At 32.3% G+C, this 20513-nt stretch overlaps 1 protein-coding gene across 3 annotated transcripts; it reads left to right on the forward strand.

Annotated features, from left to right (window-relative positions):
* Positions 1 to 252: 252 nt before the first annotated feature.
* LOC119604056 (protein kinase C-binding protein 1) lies at positions 253 to 19646 on the forward strand. 3 transcript variants are annotated; one of them, XM_037956427.1, is made up of 11 exons: positions 253 to 860; positions 991 to 1041; positions 4439 to 5631; positions 5692 to 5999; positions 9957 to 10126; positions 10195 to 10276; positions 13073 to 13250; positions 13316 to 16089; positions 16908 to 17360; positions 17417 to 17713; positions 19230 to 19646. In XM_037956427.1, exons 3-11 carry the CDS (start codon positions 4467 to 4469, stop codon positions 19491 to 19493), a joined length of 5691 nt encoding a protein of 1896 aa, XP_037812355.1. In that variant the 5' UTR covers positions 253 to 860; positions 991 to 1041; positions 4439 to 4466; the 3' UTR covers positions 19494 to 19646. The 3 variants fall into 3 exon arrangements, with proteins under 3 accessions (XP_037812355.1, XP_037812354.1, XP_037812357.1); XM_037956426.1 differs by lacking the exon at positions 991 to 1041; XM_037956429.1 differs by lacking the exons at positions 253 to 860; positions 991 to 1041 and adding an exon at positions 4064 to 4360.
* The last annotated feature ends 867 nt before the right edge of the window (positions 19647 to 20513 follow it).

Below are 20513 nucleotides of genomic sequence, written 5' to 3' on the forward strand. Positions count from 1 at the left end.
TCTGTCAACTAAAATTTTGTTTGGTTTTCTTTTTAATTAAATGCCATGTAGTAATTAAATGTGCACATTACAAAGCAAAGTACATGCTCCGCCTTAATAACAAGTATTTTTTTACATAAATCCGTTAATATTTGTTAAAATGAATCAAAATTGCAATAAAAACCGCTATTTCATTAAAATGTAGAAAATGGATTTTAAGCCGCAGCCGAAATGTTTAATGTAAAACGCCGTGTTAAGTTTTGGTCGGCGCAGGTCTCTGCACTATAAACAGCATCGTATTTGAACTCTATTATTGCTCTTTAATAATATTAAATAAAATGTAAATTTGAACAATAAAACAAACAATTTTTTACAAAAAGAAGCATAAAAACAAAACCAAATTGCAAATTAACAAAAATAAATTAAATATTTGCAAATATTCAATAAATTCGTTCAAAACGAAGAAAACATTGGAATGAAAAAGAAAATACAAATAAAACAAGAAGAGTGTGAACAAGAAGAAGAAGCAGCAGAAAAGACATAAAACAGGAAATATTCAACACACAAAAGTCTTAAAAGCAAATGGCCATTGAAGACGACAAATAACGTAGAAAAATGTATTTATTGGTTCATTTTTGGTCCACAAAAGTTATTTAGATAGATACACGCAATTAATTACAAACTTTTACAATTAATTAAAGTGAAAAAAGTTGCTAAAGTGAAGTAGATAGCAACGTTTTTATTGATTAACAAGTTTAAGACAAGAACTCTTGTCCACATCTTGTAAAGGAATTTTAAGACGTGTGAGTTTTATTTTTGCCAAGGAAGTGTTCTTCAATATTATTGGAAACATTCTACAGGCCATATGATATAATTAGAAGGTATGTTTTACTCATTATCTCTGAATTTTACTAAAATTAAACTTTATTGTTTTTCCTTTTTATTTATATCTTAATGGGCAAATCTGTGCTCTGTTGGTTGCACTCTTCCAACGATGCCAACATGTAACAGAGTACAATATGAACAGTGAGTAAGTGGTCGTCGCTATTGTCGCATTGTTGGGTTAGTATCTTTGACTACAAATTTTGTTGTACACACAACATTTGTTTGGTATTAATGTAGGTATATGGAGGGGTCTTCGTTTATAAGTCGGATTATCTGACTGTCTGTCGTCTAAATATTTTTCGCATTCGTTAAATAATAATTTACTTTTCAATTTTAACTTGTTAATTTGACTTTTAGCACACAATTTCGTTTTTATGAAAGGTTCCTTAGACAAAGCACTTAAGACTTTTAAAATCCTAACAAATCTCATATACCTTTAGTTTATTGGTTAAAAGATTTTTACAATTATTCTATATAATTTAGCTAATTTTTGTGGTATTATCAAAATCTTTATGTTTAATTAAAAAAAACTTTCACATGTCCACAAACAAATTCTGTATTGTAATTATCGTTTTTAGGTTAGATTTTGATATTTGTTCTAACAAGTTTAGAAAACAGGGGTTTGTTTATAAATTTAGTAGTATTGCATCACAATACAAATTATGTTCGCCAAAAAGCACATTTGACATTGCTTTATGTCGGAAAATTTTTTCTGTAACTTCTGTAGTTAGCATCATATTTTGAGATGCTAAAAGTTACCGAAGTTACATTGAAATACAAATTTCCCGTATGAACGAATATACATATGTATGTACATATGTACTTAGTATGTACAATGTATAGCACATGGCATTTGTTAAGGAACATTCTAAAAATTAAAAATAAAGGTTTTCAAATATTACACAAATATGTAGGTCCCTTCATAATTAATATTCATTACACAAATTGTTAAAATATGTATAAGTAAAATCCCCAAAACACATATCCTTATTAACCTAGGTCAGAGCCCTAGAGATATGGATCGAGGCATTATATTTTTGAAATGTCTTTGTCATTAGTCCAAAGTTATTAGAGAAATGCGAAAAAGCGATTTTAAGTATGTCTTTATAATTATTATAGTTCATTCTAAATGAAAGAAATTGAAGCTCACATGTTATAAAATATTGCGCTCTCACATCGAAACCCTTCAATACCAGTTATGTATACGAATAAGATATAAATATTACAAATAATAATAATATCCATCTGGACTATTCATAATAAAAACAATATGTTGCCATTTTATTTTTATAACTCATGGGACAAACTGAATGTATATACAGTGGCGGCTATGAATTTAGAACAATTGGTATCAGTTACATAGAACATCAAATATTTGCTATAGTTCGTAACTTTTTTAACAAATTCTTTTTTTTATGCGTAACACATATCCTTCGAAGATCACGACGCATTACATTTTGTTCCACTACTTTGTTGTATATAAAAATAATAATAAATTTGGACATTAATTTAGCACAAAATAAAAAAATAAAAAAATAATTAAAAAAATTAAAAATTAAACCGGCTAAATTTATCTTATTTACTTAAAACTTCATATTTTGTAGAATATTTTATATTCTATATAGACTAGACTATAGACTAGACTATAGACTAGACTATAGACTAGACTATAGACTAGACTATAGACTAGACTACAGACTAGACTATAGACTAGACTATAGACTAGACTATAGACTAGACTATAGACTAGACTATAGACTAGACTATAGACTAGACTATAGACTAGACTATAGACTAGACTATAGACTAGACTATAGACTAGACTATAGACTAGACTATAGACTAGACTATAGTCTAATCTGATAACAGACTGAAAACTTATGACGGTGAATTTTTTGGTACTTTTTGTTCTTCAATTGTTACTTTTTGAGTCTTTAAAAATATGATTGAAACTGAATTAAAATTTATAAAATTAGATTTTCTCGTACTTTTTCTAAATGAATATCTTTCATTTGATATAAATATTGTCTATCTTTCCGATTTTGCTAATGTTCAAAAACAAAAGTCTAGAAAGCATGTTTGATCGAATTATTGAAGGTTTGATTCGCTAGGATATCTGGATTTTTTAGAAAATTGGTTTCAATAAACATACGGACAGGATCGGATAATTATATTGTGGAAATTGTACGAAGGCGAAGGTTATAAAAATAGGAATATTTTTTTAGACCCTATACTAAGGGTCCTAAAGAATTCATCAACTTTTTAAAAGCTCCCAGTTTTTATAGCAAAATTTCTATTTTTAAAAAGTTTAAGAAATTAAGTTCAAATTTATTTTCTACCTTTAAAGCTTAAAAGCCCCAAAAAAGCTTTCAAAAGTTATCACAAAATAAACTGGTACAGATTCGGAATATATTCAAAAAGTTCAAAAGGTTATCAGGAGGGGGAGATATATAGAAATTTTTGAAAATAATAAAGTACATACATATTAATAATTTAATTCAAAAATAATAAATCCAAAATTTTATAGAAAAAAGTTTGTAATATAATACTAAACGTTAACACATATCCTGTGTTTATCTAAATAAGAAATTTAGTAAGCTGAATTTTGTATATTTTAAAAAAATATATACCTATGATATTGTTTTAAATAAATTTTAGATACAAAAAATATTCCTTTACAATTAACAAAAATTCGAAATTTTTTTTATCATAATTAAAAGAAAATTAACTCTCCACTACCAACAACTAATTAAAAAAATATTCTATATTAAGCTCTCACTAAAAACAAAAGAGTATTCAACAAGAATCTCCAAATACTTGTACAACAAGAACAACAAATACTACAAACGAATATTATTATTCTATCTATCAAGTCTACAAATTTTGTATGCCATGTGGTAGTTTTTGTTTTTGTTACTCTTGGTATTGGTATAAACAGCCAACGAGCCACGACCAGTCAGGCAGTCACTCAGAGTAAGATTGTGTTTGGTTGGTATTGCTTGGCTCCCATTTTGCGTATTTATTTTGTATATTACTTTTTACAAATTTTGTTTTTATTATTTTTTTTGCTGTTTTATTTATATTTTTTTTCGTTCATTCGTTCGTTTATTCATTCGTTTGTTCGTTTCATTTCTTTTGAGTATAATAATGTTGATGTATGATGATGATGTTGTTGGTTGCTGGTTGTTTGCACTCGTACTCACTCCTCTAGTTGTAGTGTTAGTACATTCTCGTAGTGTAGAACAAGCGTAAACACTGACAACCCACGATTCGGTCGGTACATTATAATACCTATAATTTCAATAACATTCTTCTTCGTACGTTCGTATGTCGGCATTATTTTAGTTGTGGTCTCTGCATAACAAATTGCACTTACGAGCGAGCGAATATAAAAGAAAACTTATGAAAAAAAGTGGATTAATGTGGGCTGACATTATAATAGAAACAAAATACTTTCTGCAACAACTACTTACTACACGACACCTTCGAAACTTATGTAATTTAATTAATAATTAAGAAATTGCAATTATAATTTCTAATCTCACACTACTCTCTCTCTACTCTTAACTTACAGATTATTTCTTACACTAAACATTGACAATATGGAAAACAATATCGATAGAACGGCAGATGAAAGTCTTGATTCAGTACCACAACCAACATACGAAGCTTTAGGAGAAGCCGAAGATGTGGAAGAATGTAATAGTATAAGTCAGACAATGGAATCAGAAGTCCATTTAAATGATTATGTAGTAGAGGAAAAAGACAATGAAGATGAGGATGATGATGATGATGGTCAATCAGATTCAGATCATGAAATGGAAAAAGAATCTAAAGAAGATGCACATTCAGATTCGGATCATGACATGACAAAAGAATCAAAAGAAGAACCTTCATCAACGACAACCTCGCGCACCCATCATAATGAAAGTAATGTGCCAGATTCACATGTAGGCAATCATCATATTGAGGATGAAGATTTCTCTTTGGAATATGATGAAGAGGAAGATATGTGTGATGAATTTGCTCAAGAGAGTTCACAAGCCTATGTAGAACATATTACAGCCGATAATAAAAGTAGTGACCCTTTAATAGTACAGGGTAATGATGGCATGATTAAGAAAATTAAAATCTGCAATACATCAAAAGATGTAGCCAATGATAAGACAGAAATTAAAACAAAAAAATCTTTAAATAGTTCTCAAATTGAAGGGAACGCAAAACTACAGCCGCGCAGTAGTACTCCCATGTCAAGGGAATATTTAGCACTACAAAGATCAGTAAATGAATCAAAAATATTAACAGAATTTGTTACTGAAGTAGCGAATGAAAAACCGCGTAAAGTAAGATCTAAGGATACAACACCCACGGCGGAACATTCGTATTCAACAACAGTGAGAAAAAGTAATCAGTTGACCCCGGAAAAAGTCCATCCAGATGATAGATACCATAGTATTAGTCCTTCACAGGGTAAACGTCAGCATAGCAAACGTTTTGTGCCCCTTAAGGAAAGTGATTGTGATGCAGATTCCTCTTCTCATTTAAGGCCAAGATCTCGCAGCAAAAGTATGCACAATACTGAACTAAATCAGACGGGTTCACATAAAAAACTTAAGAAATGGCCCTCAGAGGAACGTATACACAAACGAACAAATATGCGTTCAGAAAACTCGGAATTTGCTCAAAAACAAATGGAATTTCTACAACGTGTCATTCATGCGTGCGAAAATCCCGGTAGTCGTTCAAGATCACGTTCACGTTCAGATGGTAAATCAATGTCAAATGGTAGAAAAACTCCTAACTCAATTAATGAACTAACTTTTGCAGGAGGTACAACAACGGGCATTGGTGGTGCAGTACAACAGCAGCAGCAGCAGCAACCACAACAAAAAACTCATAAAAGTAGTAGTAAAGATCGTAATTCGAAACGTAATAAATATGAGATGAGTTCGGAAAATGACGAGCAACAGATGTCACAGCTTTTGGGAGAAAATGTCAATGAACCGGCCGATGATGAGTCGGTTAATGAAAGCCAGGCTTCACTGATGGGCATCAGTTCATTGGGCGACGCCACGCTGGGGGATAATGATGAGGTGGAAGCACGTTTGAAATCGCTTTGGCAACCGGCACCTAAGGTAAGGAATTTTCAAGGATTCATAAAATGCTCAATAGTTTAATTTTTATTATAAAAGCTTTTTAGCTTCAAATAAAATTCCATTAAATTTTAGATTCTGTTCCATAAACACGTAAGAATGTTAAGATTATTCTAACAGTTTTACAATTGTTTCGAATATAAGTTCGAATTATCGAATTTAATTTAAAATTTTCGTACATATAGTATAAAGCTTATGATCTACATTCAAAATATTTCAAAATTATGTTTTCATGAATTTTCACGATTTTGTAATTATTTTAAAAGTTTTAAAAATTTTTCGAACATAAGTTCGAATTTTCTATCATATATTAAAAAACGTATATTATTAAACTACGTTCAAAATTCTTCGAACTTGATTATAAGTTTGAACAAAAGTAGAATTATATTTTTATAAGTCCTCATGATTTAGAGATTATTTTAAAAGCTTTTGAAGTTATTTTTGAAATTGTTGAAATAAATCAGAGTTCCTAAGAAGCTTTTCTTTTCTTCCAAAACTTTTTTCTGAAGAAGCTGTTCGCAAACTTAAAAAGCTCTTTGAAAGCTTAAAAAACTAGAAAAGTTTCATTGATAAGTTTTTTTTTAATTTGAATTAAAAAAAAAAATACTAAACCTTTAAGGAATATTGACCATACGTGGGTCCTTATGGTCTCGTTGTGATATCTGAAAGGATATGAAAACAAAAATATAAGCGGGTAATAGAGAGTTGAGGTAGTGTTGTAGTAAGTTAGTGCAGTGTAGACATGAAATAAAAACAATTTTAGGGTGAGAGTCAAAGATACCAACAGATACCATGTAGAGTGTAATCAAGAGTGGTTATTAACGAACCAAGAATTTAAAACATATTTATTTTAAAATATTATTCTGTAATATCAAAGCCTGTTTGCTGCTTTTTTTATGCGCAATACCATTTCCATTGTGGCGATCAACTTTAACAGACTTTTTAATTTCTCAGCTCAGTCCAATGGAATCACACACAAATTTCAAAGTAGTCATAAGGTGGCCACAAAGAAACCTTGTTTGCTATATATAAAACGATTGCCCGATTCAGTGTGGCTACCATCGCATAGTTATAACCAGAGGAGAAAGATTCAAAGCTAGTTGATTGCAGGTAGGTTCCCCCAGTCAAGGAATGCTATGGCATTTTGAACAATGTGTCCTTCCTGTCATGTCACCAGAGGAGGCCTAATAACTTTAACATTACATTGATGGTTGTTCTCCTAAGTCATGTTAGGAAGGATCTTCATATATACGAAGAAAATTTACGTAGTTGTGTATAGGATACGTTAGACCGATCCTCGTATAGGGCAGCTTTGAATTTGAAACCAGAGTAGCATAACTGAGATCTCGATGCAATAGGCTTAAAGTCTTCTGGTCTATAGTCTAGTCTATAGTGTAGTCTATAGTCTAGTCTATAGTGTAGTCTATAGTCTAGTCTATAGTCTAGTCTATAGTCTAGTCTATAGTCTAGTCTATAGTCTAGTCTATAGTCTAGTCTATAGTCTAGTCTAGTCTAGTCTAGTCTAGTCTATAGTCTAGTCTATAGTCTAGTCTATAGTCTAGTCTATAGTCTAGTCATAGTCTAGTCTATAGTCTAGTCTATAGTCTAGTCTATAGTCTAGTCTATAGTCTAGTCTATAGTCTAGTCTATAGTCTAGTCTATAGTCTAGTCTATAGTCTAGTCTATAGTCTAGTCTATAGTCTAGTCTATAGTCTAGTCTATAGTCTAGTCTATAGTCTAGTCTATAGTCTAGTCTATAGTCTAGTCTATAGTCTAGTCTATAGTCTAGTCTATAGTCTAGTCTATAGTCTAGTCTATAGTCTAGTCTATAGTCTAGTCTATAGTCTAGTCTATAGTCTAGTCTATAGTCTAGTCTATAGTCTAGTCTATAGTCTAGTCTATAGTCTAGTCTATAGTCTAGTCTATAGTCTAGTCTATAGTCTAGTCTATAGTCTAGTCTAGTCTATATTCTAGTCTAGTCTATAGTCTAGTCTATAGTCTAGTCTATAGTCTAGTCTATAGTCTAGTCTATAGTCTAGTCTCTAGTCTAGTCTAGTCTAGTCTAGTCTATAGTCTAGTCTATAGTCTAGTCTATAGTCTAGTCTATAGTCTAGTCTATAGTCTAGTCTATAGTCTAGTCTATAGTCTAGTCTATAGTCTAGTCTATAGTCTAGTCTATAGTCTAGTCTATAGTCTAGTCTATAGTCTAGTCTATAGTCTAGTCTATAGTCTAGTCTATAGTCTAGTCTATAGTCTAGTCTATAGTCTAGTCTATAGTCTAGTCTATAGTCTAGTCTATAGTCTAGTCTATAGTCTAGTCTATAGTCTAGTCTATAGTCTAGTCTATAGTCTAGTCTATAGTCTAGTCTAAGTCTAGTCTATAGTCTAGTCTATAGTCTAGTCTATAGTCTAGTCTATAGTCTAGTCTATAGTCTAGTCTATAGTCTAGTCTATAGTCTAGTCTATAGTCTAGTCTATAGTCTAGTCTATAGTCTAGTCTATAGTCTAGTCTATAGTCTAGTCTATAGTCTAGTCTATAGTCTAGTCTATAGTCTAGTCTATAGTCTAGTCTATAGTCTAGTCTATAGTCTAGTCTATAGTCTAGTCTATAGTCTAGTCTATAGTCTAGTCTATAGTCTAGTCTATAGTCTAGTCTATAGTCTAGTCTATAGTCTAGCCTATAGTCTAGTCTATAGTCTAGTCTATAGTCTAGTCTATAGTCTAGTCTATAGTCTAGTCTATAGTCTAGTCTATAGTCTAGTCTATAGTCTAGTCTATAGTCTAGTCTATAGTCTAGTCTATAGTCTAGTCTATAGTCTAGTCTATAGTCTAGTCTATAGTCTAGTCTATAGTCTAGTCTATAGTCTAGTCTATAGTCTAGTCTATAGTCTAGTCTATAGTCTAGTCTATAGTCTATAGTCTAGTCTATAGTCTAGTCTATAGTCTATAGTCTAGTCTATAGTCTAGTCTATAGTCTAGTCTATAGTCTAGTCTATAGTCTAGTCTATAGTCTAGTCTATAGTCTAGTCTATAGTCTAGTCTATAGTCTAGTCTATAGTCTAGTCTATAGTAGTCTAGTCTAGTCTAGTCTAGTCTAGTCTATAGTCTAGTCTATAGTCAAGTCTTTGGTCTAGTCTATAGTCTAGTCTATAGTCTAGTCTTTAGTCTAGTCTATAGTCTAGTCTATAGTCTAGTCTATAGTCTAGTCTATAGTCTTTTCTATAGTCTAGTCTATAGTCTAGTCTATAGTCTAGTCTATAGTCTATAATACAATAATATAATAATTGTATAAACCAGACAGTGGAATCATAAGTCAATTTAAATGATTATGTAGTAAAGGAAAAAGATAATGAATGAGAATGCACATTCAGATTCGGATCATGACATGACAAAAGAATCTAGAGAAGAACCTTCATCATTACTTTCATTAATAATGAAAGTAATGTGCCAGATTCACATGAAGTTAATCTCTCTCTATTTAAAAATTTCGATTTTCCATGCCTGTTCTAGAAGGTTGGCTTGGTCGTCTGTAATGCTCGCATGTGCGTGAGATCTGTTAGGTTTTAACCTAGATGCTGTTGTAAGTGTTTAATATTCCAAAAGATTTGTTGGTATTCAATTGAGCAGAGTAAATAGGGAATTTCGATGTTATCTGTAATGGCCCGGTTGACGCAATAGCAATAACATAAAAGTTGTATTGTAATATTATTTTCAGAAATTTTGCTAAGATTGCGAAAATTTATATTTTATTCTCACATTTAAATTTCACAACTAACAATTAAGAAACAGCAAACAAATTATCTACTCCCCATGATGATTCATGCGATATAAATTTAAACAAATACATTTTTTAAATGTTCATCTTCTTGTTTCTTCTTCTTTTGTATTTATCATTTAACAAACGTCATATTTTTTTCTTTAATTTTTTTTATTTTATAGCCCGGCTACGACAGCTTTTGCTGGAAATGCCACGAAACCGAAGTGAATCTGTGTTGCTGCAAATGTATACGTAGTTTTCATGCAGCCTGTGTTAAAATTAATAAATTTGATAATATATGGTTGTGTCCCGAATGTACCACTGTTGATAATATGTTAAATAATCCAAAAAGGTAAATTGCATTTCCTAATATTAACATTAATTTTGTTTTTAAAACCTTTTTTTAATATCTATTGAAAGGTCACGACGTAATGAACTATCTTTGGATTTGCTAAGTCAATTACTATCGTTTGCTTTAAAACGTATGCGTTATACTAAAGGGGTAAGTTGTTTATAAAATAAATATGTATTTATTTTGAATTTGGTTTTCAAATTTTATGATTTTCTATTAATGTTGGAAAAAAATGATAGCATTTGCAAAACTTTGTCCTTGAGAGATTTGTTATTAAAACTATCTAAAAGAGAATGCTTTTTTTTAACAGCACCTCTGTTACATACATATGTTTTTTATTTGTTTACAAATGTGTTTAATGTTTTTCTTAAAACATAATAATCGTAAACTTTAATATATAAAAAATATTGCAAAATATATTTCTTACTTAATTTTTAGTTTCTGTAGTTTCTAATGCAAAAATTAAACCTTAAAGAAAAACTTAACACTAAAAGTATCTACCTTAACATAAATAATTAATAAATTTGTATAAATAACGTATGCCTACTTTTGTTTGCTTAATTAGCGATTTCTTTTATATATATTTTCTTTATTTATAACTCTCTTTTTTTACTTTTTCTCATTATACAAATTGCTCTCAAACAAAAACATTAAAATTCGCCCTCTTTTTTCTTTTACTCTCACATAAACTCAAACATATTCACTCGTACGTGAATGTTTGTTTGTACTTTTACATTCATGTCAATAATTAATTTGTAATTTTAGTATATGTACGTATAAAGCAAATTGAGGTTATGTTTATTTGCTATTTTTTATTTTAATTGAACAAAGAATTACATATTTTTTTCTTGTGTTCATTATATTACGCATTTTTTATCTATAAAACTATAGCGTAATATAAAGATTATTGTTAAATATAAATTATGATATTATGCAAAATTGAAATTATCTCTAATAGAAAAATATCGAGAGCCTATATTCATAAAGTGTTAACTCTATAATATCTAGTCTAGAAGAGCATAAAATAAAAAAAAACTATTTAAATTGTTAAATATTACACAAAAAGAAAGTGTTTTGTGCGTAATATACATATATTTTTAATAAGTTTACTAGTTCCTATTAGCAAACTTATTTAAGATAGATTATTTTTCTGATCTGTCGAATGTTTAATTGAAGAATGTTATTGTATTGCGTATGACGATAAAATCATACTTAATAGGGATGTAAAATTACCGTCTTAATTCGATTCTTTCTTCTAGTTCAATCTCCTACTATTTTGCTTCTGTTGTTGTTGTTACTGTAGCACTGTCACGTGTAAACTCGCTCGTGCTGAGTTAACAATTCTTGATCGTTGTTCGTATAACTCCGAGTTGTTCCGGTGCTAAGAACTGATTGTCTTGGGATCGTATTTGCATAAGAGAGAACGTATTTCTCCCTCTTATCCTTTCGGTTTTTTATTAGTCTTCTACATTTCCTCCTCCCTCTGTATATATTCTTTATTCTCTTACAAACAAGCACAAGCGTCCTTTTGGACCCAAGAGTATCTGTGACACTTTGTGTGATGTTACAGCCTGATGAACCTAATCTAGATCAATGAGTGACAACGTACACTTTCCGAATTGGGAAAATTGCCTTGAATCTAGTGAACTGTTTGAGGAAAAAACTATCGGCAATAGACGAATTATTACAACAGGAACAATTCCCAGAAGAGTCTCGATCCTTTTATTTTTTTTTAATCAAATTCGAGTCTTTTATGCGCTTATTTTCGGATCATAATTTATACTGTTATTAGCCTCTCTAATGATCAGTTTCGAATCATTTTTGAGTTGAATTGCTGATTTTTTTGTGTGTCTGAGGGTAGAGGGGGGAGCTGGAGAAAATGCACCACCTCAGTCGGTCTTAATCATAGGACTATGCGGCGCAAACTTGTAGACCTAGCGGGACAAATAAAAGCATATTGTCGTGAGGACTTTGATGACAAGCAGGGAGACGGTTTAAAGTGCACCAATCAGCTTTTACTTGCGCTAAGATGGTTCTCGAATGCTGGGTAATTGTCTCTCAAAATCTGATATCGCAGGGGGTAGTTCATTTAGGAATCTGTTGCACATGTAGCCGTTAATGGCTTCAGTGATCGCCATTAGATACAACATTTTTCGGGAGCTTGCAATTGACAGCAAAAGTGTGGGAAGTTCATCCGGATGTGCCTGGGAGGGGGGTCGGTGTGACTAAGGGTGGTCGGGGTGACTAAGCAGATGGCATGCCAACAGTCTGGTCAACAACTCATTATGTTGTCTTACTGACAGTAAGCTGATCTCATGTAGGTGATCCAAATTCGTGCATTATTCTTGCCGCTTCTAAAGCTTACTAACACTGGGTATTGCTGAGGAGAGAGGAGCAGCTGGAGCAGCATAATTGATAAGTGAGAGACCAATTGCCTTATATGTCGCTACAATCGCCTTCTTATCGATGACCCAAGAGCTTTAAGAACCTTATTTCTATTACGAACCTTTTGGTTCATGCTAAGGACTAATGTTTTCGGGTTGTGAACCCTGAGATAATTTGACGAAGATGTTAGGCGAATCCTTACTTCTTTGGTAAAAGATGTGAAAAGCGGTAACGAGGATTTTGAAACATATAACCTGAGTTTGCGTTCCTGAAAAAAGTCTGTGATGGTTGCCAAGACAAACTTCGAATATAGACCAAAGAAGAAGGGACATGAGGGAGGACGTTACTGGATGATCTCTGACATACATCTTATGTGACACTATCAACCAGTCCTAGGAGAGTAGATGGGATTGAAAAGTTCTAATGCCTTATAGTCACAAATCGTTGCATAGAAAGAAATACTACTTGCTGCAGTACTCAAGCAATGTTAAAGTAGCTTTAACAATCTTGTTTTTTCTCTATTATAAATTAGCTCATACTTATTATTTATTCTCATTTCAGCACTATAACTTTGTGATGCCCTATGAGGAGTCAACAATTTATAAAAAATACATAGTAAATCCGGTAACATTAACAGAATTGCAGGCGAAAATCGAAGCAAAAGAATTTCGTTGTGCCGAAGAATTTGTTAATGAAACTAAGTGGATGTTACACAATGCCTACATACTAAGTAGTCGCAGTAAGTTTAAACGTAAAACCAGTTAGCAACAAGATAAATTTATTTATTTTTCCTTTATATTACAGATAATACAAAAATTGTATTAGCGGCTAAATCAATATTTAAAATATGTCGTCAGGAAGCCAATGAAATTGAAACCTGTGCAGAATGTTATTTAAATGCTAATACCAGAACTGATTGGTTTGTCGATGTGTGCTCACAGCCCCATTTACTATTGTGGGCTAAGCTAAAGGGTTTTCCCTATTGGCCGGCCAAAGCTATGGGTTTGGGCCAGAACTCTTTAATAAATGTACGTTTCTTTGGCGAGCACGATAGGGCATTTGTGCCCTTAAAGGATTGTTTTCTTTATTCTGAACAAGATCCTAATACAGCTACGGGCAAGAGGGCGGCTAGAGAATTGGCCGATTGTATTAAGGAAGTGGAAGAGCATGTGGAAAAAATTAGAACAAAAGTGGGAGGTTTTAAATATGCCCCATTTAAGACACCCTATGAGCCAGCAGAAGAAATGAAACAATTGGCCGAAATGATGCCGGGAGTAGAGGATTTTATAAAAAAACAACAAGGCATGATAATAAAACCTCCTTTACAGTTTAAAATCTATAAAACTGCCGATAATAACTTGTCTATTGTACAAAAAGCCTCACCTACGCCAGAATTACCTACCAACACTCATGATAGTGATGACAAGGATAAAGATAAGGAAAAGGATAAGAAGAAAAAGTTATCAGGCGACAGCAGTGATATTAAGAAATTAGAAGAGTCTATAACATCGCCTCCCAAATATAAAGTTGTAACAAAAGTTAGTTCTGATGATAGCAATTCTTCGAAGCTAAGTACAGTTATATTAAAACGAAAGTCCGTAAATGGCGATTCCAAGAAAACAAATGAGGAGGAAACGGTTGATTTACCTTTACCCAAAATGACAAAAATAGAAGATCAGCCGTCCATGGAGGAAGATGTTAACAAATTAAATGCCAAACGTAAAGCAGAAGCTCAAGGTATGGAAAAGCCCAAAGCTAAACATACAAAATTAGAACCTAAAATACCCATAATGACTATTAAGACTTCAGTAGCAAAGGAACTAAACAGTGTTAGTGCCAACGAAAGTAATGCAAAATCTATGACAGAATTACAAATGAATGAAAAGGAAATCGGAAAACAAGAAAAAGAAACAACTTGTAATACACAGAAAGTTATGGAAAGTTTAGTGAAACATAAGCAGGGAGTAACTATAAAGAAAGTAGCTAAAGAGCAACAAAATTCCAATAGTCCAGAACAAATTTCCCTGAATAATTCTAAAGAAATGCCAAAAGAAGGTAATAAACAAAAAAGTGAAGAGGAAAAGGCAAGAGAAAATCAAAAAGTTAATAATATTCTAAAGGGATTAGTGCCATTTGTAGAAGTTAAACAGGAAGTTCTTTCCGAAAATGAGGAGGAAGCTGAAAAACCACAGCAAGATAAAACATTGGATAAAGAAACCGCAAAGAATCATAACAATGAAAATTTACAAAAGTCACAAGATCCAAAAGAAAATAATTTACAGAAACAGAATAACAATAATAATAAAACAGAAATCAAAACTAACGAAAAACCTTTAGAGAAAGAGGAAACTATTGGTTTAATAACCCAAGTTAAAGAAGAGGTTTTAACAGATGAAGAGGAGGCAAATGTAAATGCAAATACTACAGTTAATCAATCGACTTTAATAACTAAAGTTACTCAAAGTGGCAGCAGCAATACTAATGATAAACAAACTCCTACCACCACAGCAGGAGGGGATATACGAGTTGTGGGTGATACTACAATACAAAAATTATCTAAAAATCAACATTATATATACAGTACCAACTCAACTACCGCTAATAATACTAACAGTACTAGTAATGTTAACAGCAGTAATACAAAACGTTCCTCTTTAAAGGGTGTTCCTTATGGTCCACTACCAGCCTCAGCATTTCCAAAATCCTTAACATCTAACAAATCATTCCAACAATCGGATATTAGCCTACAGCCTAGAGCTAAGAAATCTTTTCCACAACATTCTCCGCCCATGGAAAAACTAAGACCCAGCAATAATCAAAATGCCGCCACACAAATGCCCTCACAATCAATCGGCCAACATTTGGATCAGAAGAGAACAATGTCGAAAAATACCATGGTAGCCATACCGGTAGATGTGGCCACAAATCGTGCTTCCACATCTGCGGGCACTATCATTATTGGTTCCATACCAGTACCGCCTTTAACAGCAGTCTCCAAGTCAGTGCCCTCAACGATGGCACACAATTCCACAGCACGCAATTCTCCTGCCACAATAACCGTTTCAGGAACAACTGGCAGTCTAACAACACCCTCTATATTGGCACAAGCTAAAACCTCTACAACAACAGTATCATCAGTCTCTTCTAGCGCCATTAGAAATTCCCCTATAACTGTACCATCGACATCTCTACTGGCACCATTAACGACATCGTCGTCATCATTATCATCCACACCGTTACCAACGACATTGAATCCCTTAACTATGACTACACCACCGCCTCTAGCAGGTTTATCCAACAGCAGCTTAATTGGAACACCCCAAACAAATGGTATTACTGATGCAAATAATACTTCAACACTTTCTTCTTCGCCAGCAACTCAACAGCCTTCTACAGATACACATCTATTAGGTGGCCTGGTTACTCCGACGTTAGCCTCAGCCATTACTGATGTTATTTGTAGGGGTCCGCCAAAGTTAGCAGCTCGACCAAGTGGCCCGCTACAATCAGAAGGTCATCCTATGTTTCCATCGCAGGCGGGACCTGTGTGCAAACGTTTGGTGGAAAATGTCCATAAGGTAAGCGAAAGGGATATTTTACCGATAAAACTATAGCCTCCAATATCTAAAATATACTTCCGACAATAGTCTTCTAGCCTATAGTCTAGTCTAGATTTTGTCTAGTCTATAGTCTAGTCTATAGTCTAGTCTAGTCTATAGTCTAGTCTAGTCTAGTCTAGTCTAGTCTAGTCTAGTCTAGTCTAGTCCTAGTCTAGTCTAGTCTAGTCTAGTCTAGTCTAGTCTAGTCTAGTCTAGTCTAGTCTAGTCTAGTCTAGTCTAGTCTAGTCTAGTCTAGTCTATAGTCTAGTCTAGTCTATTGTCTAGTCTATTGTCTAGTCTATTGTCTAGTCTATTGTCTAGTCTATAGTCTAGTCTATAGTAGTCTAGTCTACTATAGTCTAGTCTATAGTCTAGTCTATAGTCTAGTCCTATAGTCTAGTCTATAGTCTAGTCTATTCTAGTCTATAGTCTAGTCTATAGTCTAGTCTAGTCTAGTCTATAGTCTAGTCTAGTCTAGTCTATAGTCTAGTCTATAGTCTAGTCTATAGTCTAGTCTATAGTCTAGTCTATAGTCTAGTCTATAGTTTAGTCTATAGTCTAGTCTATAGTCTAGTCTATAGTTTAGTCTATAGTCTAGTCTATAGTCTAGTCTATAGTCTAGTCTATAGTCTAGTCTATAGTCTAGTCTATAGACTAGTCTATAGTTTAGTCTATAGTCTAGTCTATAGTTTAGTCTATAGTTTAGTCTAGTCTATAGTCTAGTCAATGAATTTGAAAATTATGAAAATTTTGCAATAAACTCAAATAATAAGCAATATAAATTCCTCAATTTTCAGCTAACGGATTTCTTTATATCGGTTGTGGAAGATACAATGGGTGAAATGGCCCAAGGAGACGATGCAAGTCTTCAGGCAAAAGTTACTCTGCTCACAATGGAATTGGAACGTAGTAAACAGGCATATGAACAAGAAATTGCCGAACTAAAACGTACTTCTGATCTAATGTTATGTGAAATGCGTAAAAGTATGGAGAATGAAAAGACACGACTAGCAATTGAAATACGCAAACAATGTGAAATGGAACGTATACGTTCGGTAGAGGAGACAAAACGCAAACAATGGTGTGCAAACTGTTTTAGAGAAGCAAATTTCTATTGTTGTTGGAACACCTCATACTGTGATTATCCTTGCCAGCAATTGCACTGGTCACGGCATTCACACACATGTGCACAAACTCGTGTTGGTCTAAATGAAACTACCAATGCCACCACAAATACAACACCACCAGAGGTAAGCTTTAGTAAAATTCAATTTATCTACATTTTATTTATTTATTTCTGTTTTAGCGTCATCATCCCACTAAATCGAATAGCACCATAACATTGAGTTCATCGGCTAATTTTAATAAATCAACAACAATTAGTCAAAAGAAAGAGAAGGGTAATAGTGCTAAGAATTCAGCAAATCATATGATGTCATCAACAATATCATCAGTCACACCAGCCTCTGCGTCACGTTCGAATACCGAAGTATTAAAACTACCAACGAATACATATTTAAGACCGGTAACAAATAATCTAAATAATCAAACATTGCGTTGTAATACAACATACAGTATACCGGTTCAACGTTTTAGTGCACCGGTAAGTTTTAATGATAAAAATAACGTACACAAATATTTCATTGAGAGTAGAACTAACAATGCTACATAATAGTAAAAATAATTGAACTGATAACCTTAAAGAGAGAGAGAAGAGAAATAGCAAAAACGTGTAAACAATCTGACTAACGGTTTGATATGTATTGAATATACATGTATGTGTACATGTATATATTTCAAATACCTACTTATATAAAAGAACGCAAATGAATTTAACAGAAATTTGTATAGCGTATATTAGTCTATAGTCCCAACTTTAGTTTAGTCCTGACTATAGTCTACTCTATAATCCTGACTATAGTTTAATGTGTAGTCCTGACTATAATATTGTCTACAATTTCGATTATAGTCTAGTCTATGACTTAGTTTATAGTGCCGGTTATAGCCTAGTCTATAGTATAGACTACAGTCTAGTCCATACTACAGACTAAAGTTTATAGTCCCCATTACAGTTCAGTCCGTACTCTCGACTATAGTATAATCTGTAGTCCAGACTATAGTCTAGTTAATAATCTCGACAAAAGCCTACTCCATAGTCCCGAATATAATCTAATCTGTAGTCCCAACCTTGGTCTTTTCTTTAGTACCGACTTCAGTATTTTCTATAGTCCCTACTGTAGACTTGTCTATAGTCTAGACATTAGTCTTTTCTGCAGTCCGACTTTAGTTTACTCCCAACTATAGACTTGTATTGATTCCCTAGTATAGTCTAGTCTTTTCTTTACTCCCGACTATGGACTTTTTATAGTCTAGTCCGAAGTCTACTCTGTAATCTAGTCTACATTTTAGTTCAGTCTAGTCTACATTTTAGTTCAGTCTAGTCTAGTCGAGTCTAGTCTAGTCTAGTCTAGTCTAGTCTAGTCTAGTCTAGTCTAGTCTAGTCTAGTCTAGTCTAGTCTAGTCTAGTCTAGTCTAGTCTAGTCTAGTCTAGTCTAGTCTAGCCTAGCCTAGTCTAGCCTAGTCTAGTCTATTCTAGTCTATTCTAGTCTAGTCTATAGTCTAGTCTATAGTCTAGTCTATAGTCTAGTCTATAGTCTAGTCTATAGTCTAGTCTATAGTCTAGTCTATAGTCTAGTCTATAGTCTAGTCTATAGTCTAGTCTATAGTCTAGTCTATAGTCTAGTCTATAGTCTAGTCTATAGTCTAGTCTATAGTCTAGTCTATAGTCTAGTCTATAGTCTAGTCTATAGTCTAGTCTATAGTCTAGTCTATAGTTTGGTCTATAGTCTAGCCTATAGTCTAGTATATAGTCTAGTTTATAGTCTAGTTTATAGTCTAGTTTATAGTCTAGTCTATAGTCTAGCTTATAGTCCCGACTATAGTATAAGTCTTTACACAAGACTTTACTCAAGTCAATAGTCCCGACCTCACTCTTGCTTATAGTCCCTACTACACTCTTGATCATAGTCCCATCTAAAGTCTCGACTTGAAAAAATTTTGATCCATCCATAACATTGCCTTGTAATATTATTTAACAAAAACTCTTTTTTTCCTTTCAGATGCCCATTTCAACACCTGCCAACAGCAATAATGCACAAACATATACGATTGTACAGCAGGGTAATAGTTGGGTAATGAGCAGTACACCCAATAATGGCAACAGTAACAGCAATAACGTCAATAATTCTGCTACAAATTCAGCAACAATAGCAGCACCTATTGCAAATGTACCACAAGTTCCAGGACAGCAACGCTCTGCTGGCAACAGTGTGGGTTCCATAATGACAAATAAATCACAAAAAACACAAATACGTTATCATTAAAAACTTTTTAACATGTGTAAATAACTTAACATAAATGCAACGGTAGCATCCATATAACAGCCACTAAATATTACTTAATTATTGCAGACTCTAAATATGTGAAAAAAATAAAATAAAAAATTGTGATATAAAATTCGTTTGCCGGCTAACTGCATACAATTTCAAAAGTGTTGACTTCACTGTAAATAATTCATTTAATTATAAACTATTATGTATGTTAATACAAATATTTAAAAAAAGTATAGAATCATAAAAATGAGAAAAAAGAAACATGCAACGATTTTTCTTTGAAAAAAACGCTAGCATTTTTTTGTACATATATAATTTATAATAATATTTAATTAAGTAATTAGTTTTATAATTTTATTGTTATTATTTTATATTTAACTATTAACTTAAAGGTTTGAAAGAAATTCACAGTTTGTTTTTATAAAACGAATGATAAAACAAACGTTTTAACAATATGTTAATGAGCATGAAAATAAAATCAGATCCTGTTATTAAAAATTTGTATAAAAATTGCCTTGAAGCACAAGATTTAATATCTCTATCTCTCTATTGCAAGTGTCATCTACAAAATTGCCCCTTATTATTTTATCATACGTTTTATAATTATAAGTTGTGTTTATTTCAAAAGGAAAAATATCATAAACGTTCCATTAACTATTTATAACTTTGTACATACTACATATACATACATACATTTTTTTTATTTTCTTGTTTAAAAATTTAAATTCACACGTACATGCGTATACACACTATTAATATCTAATGTATTTTATTTAAGCTAGAACTGTTATTATAAGCTTTTAATGAAACAACTTTAAAATAATAAAAAAAAAAACAAAATTAAAAAGAATATACAGTACCTTATCATTAAGGTATTGGTTATCAGCATCAAGAATAAATGAAATGAATTCAAAATATTTATAATATAAAATTGTTTTCTTTAAAATTAGATTAAGCGTTACTATAAATTATATTAATTATTATGATTTAAATCGAATATATTTTGTTTAA

Source organism: Lucilia sericata, unplaced genomic scaffold, assembly GCF_015586225.1.
Source record: "Lucilia sericata isolate MDLA Ls3-8-SP2 unplaced genomic scaffold, ASM1558622v1 Contig000357F_arrow, whole genome shotgun sequence".
Lineage (NCBI taxonomy): Eukaryota > Metazoa > Arthropoda > Insecta > Diptera > Calliphoridae > Lucilia > Lucilia sericata.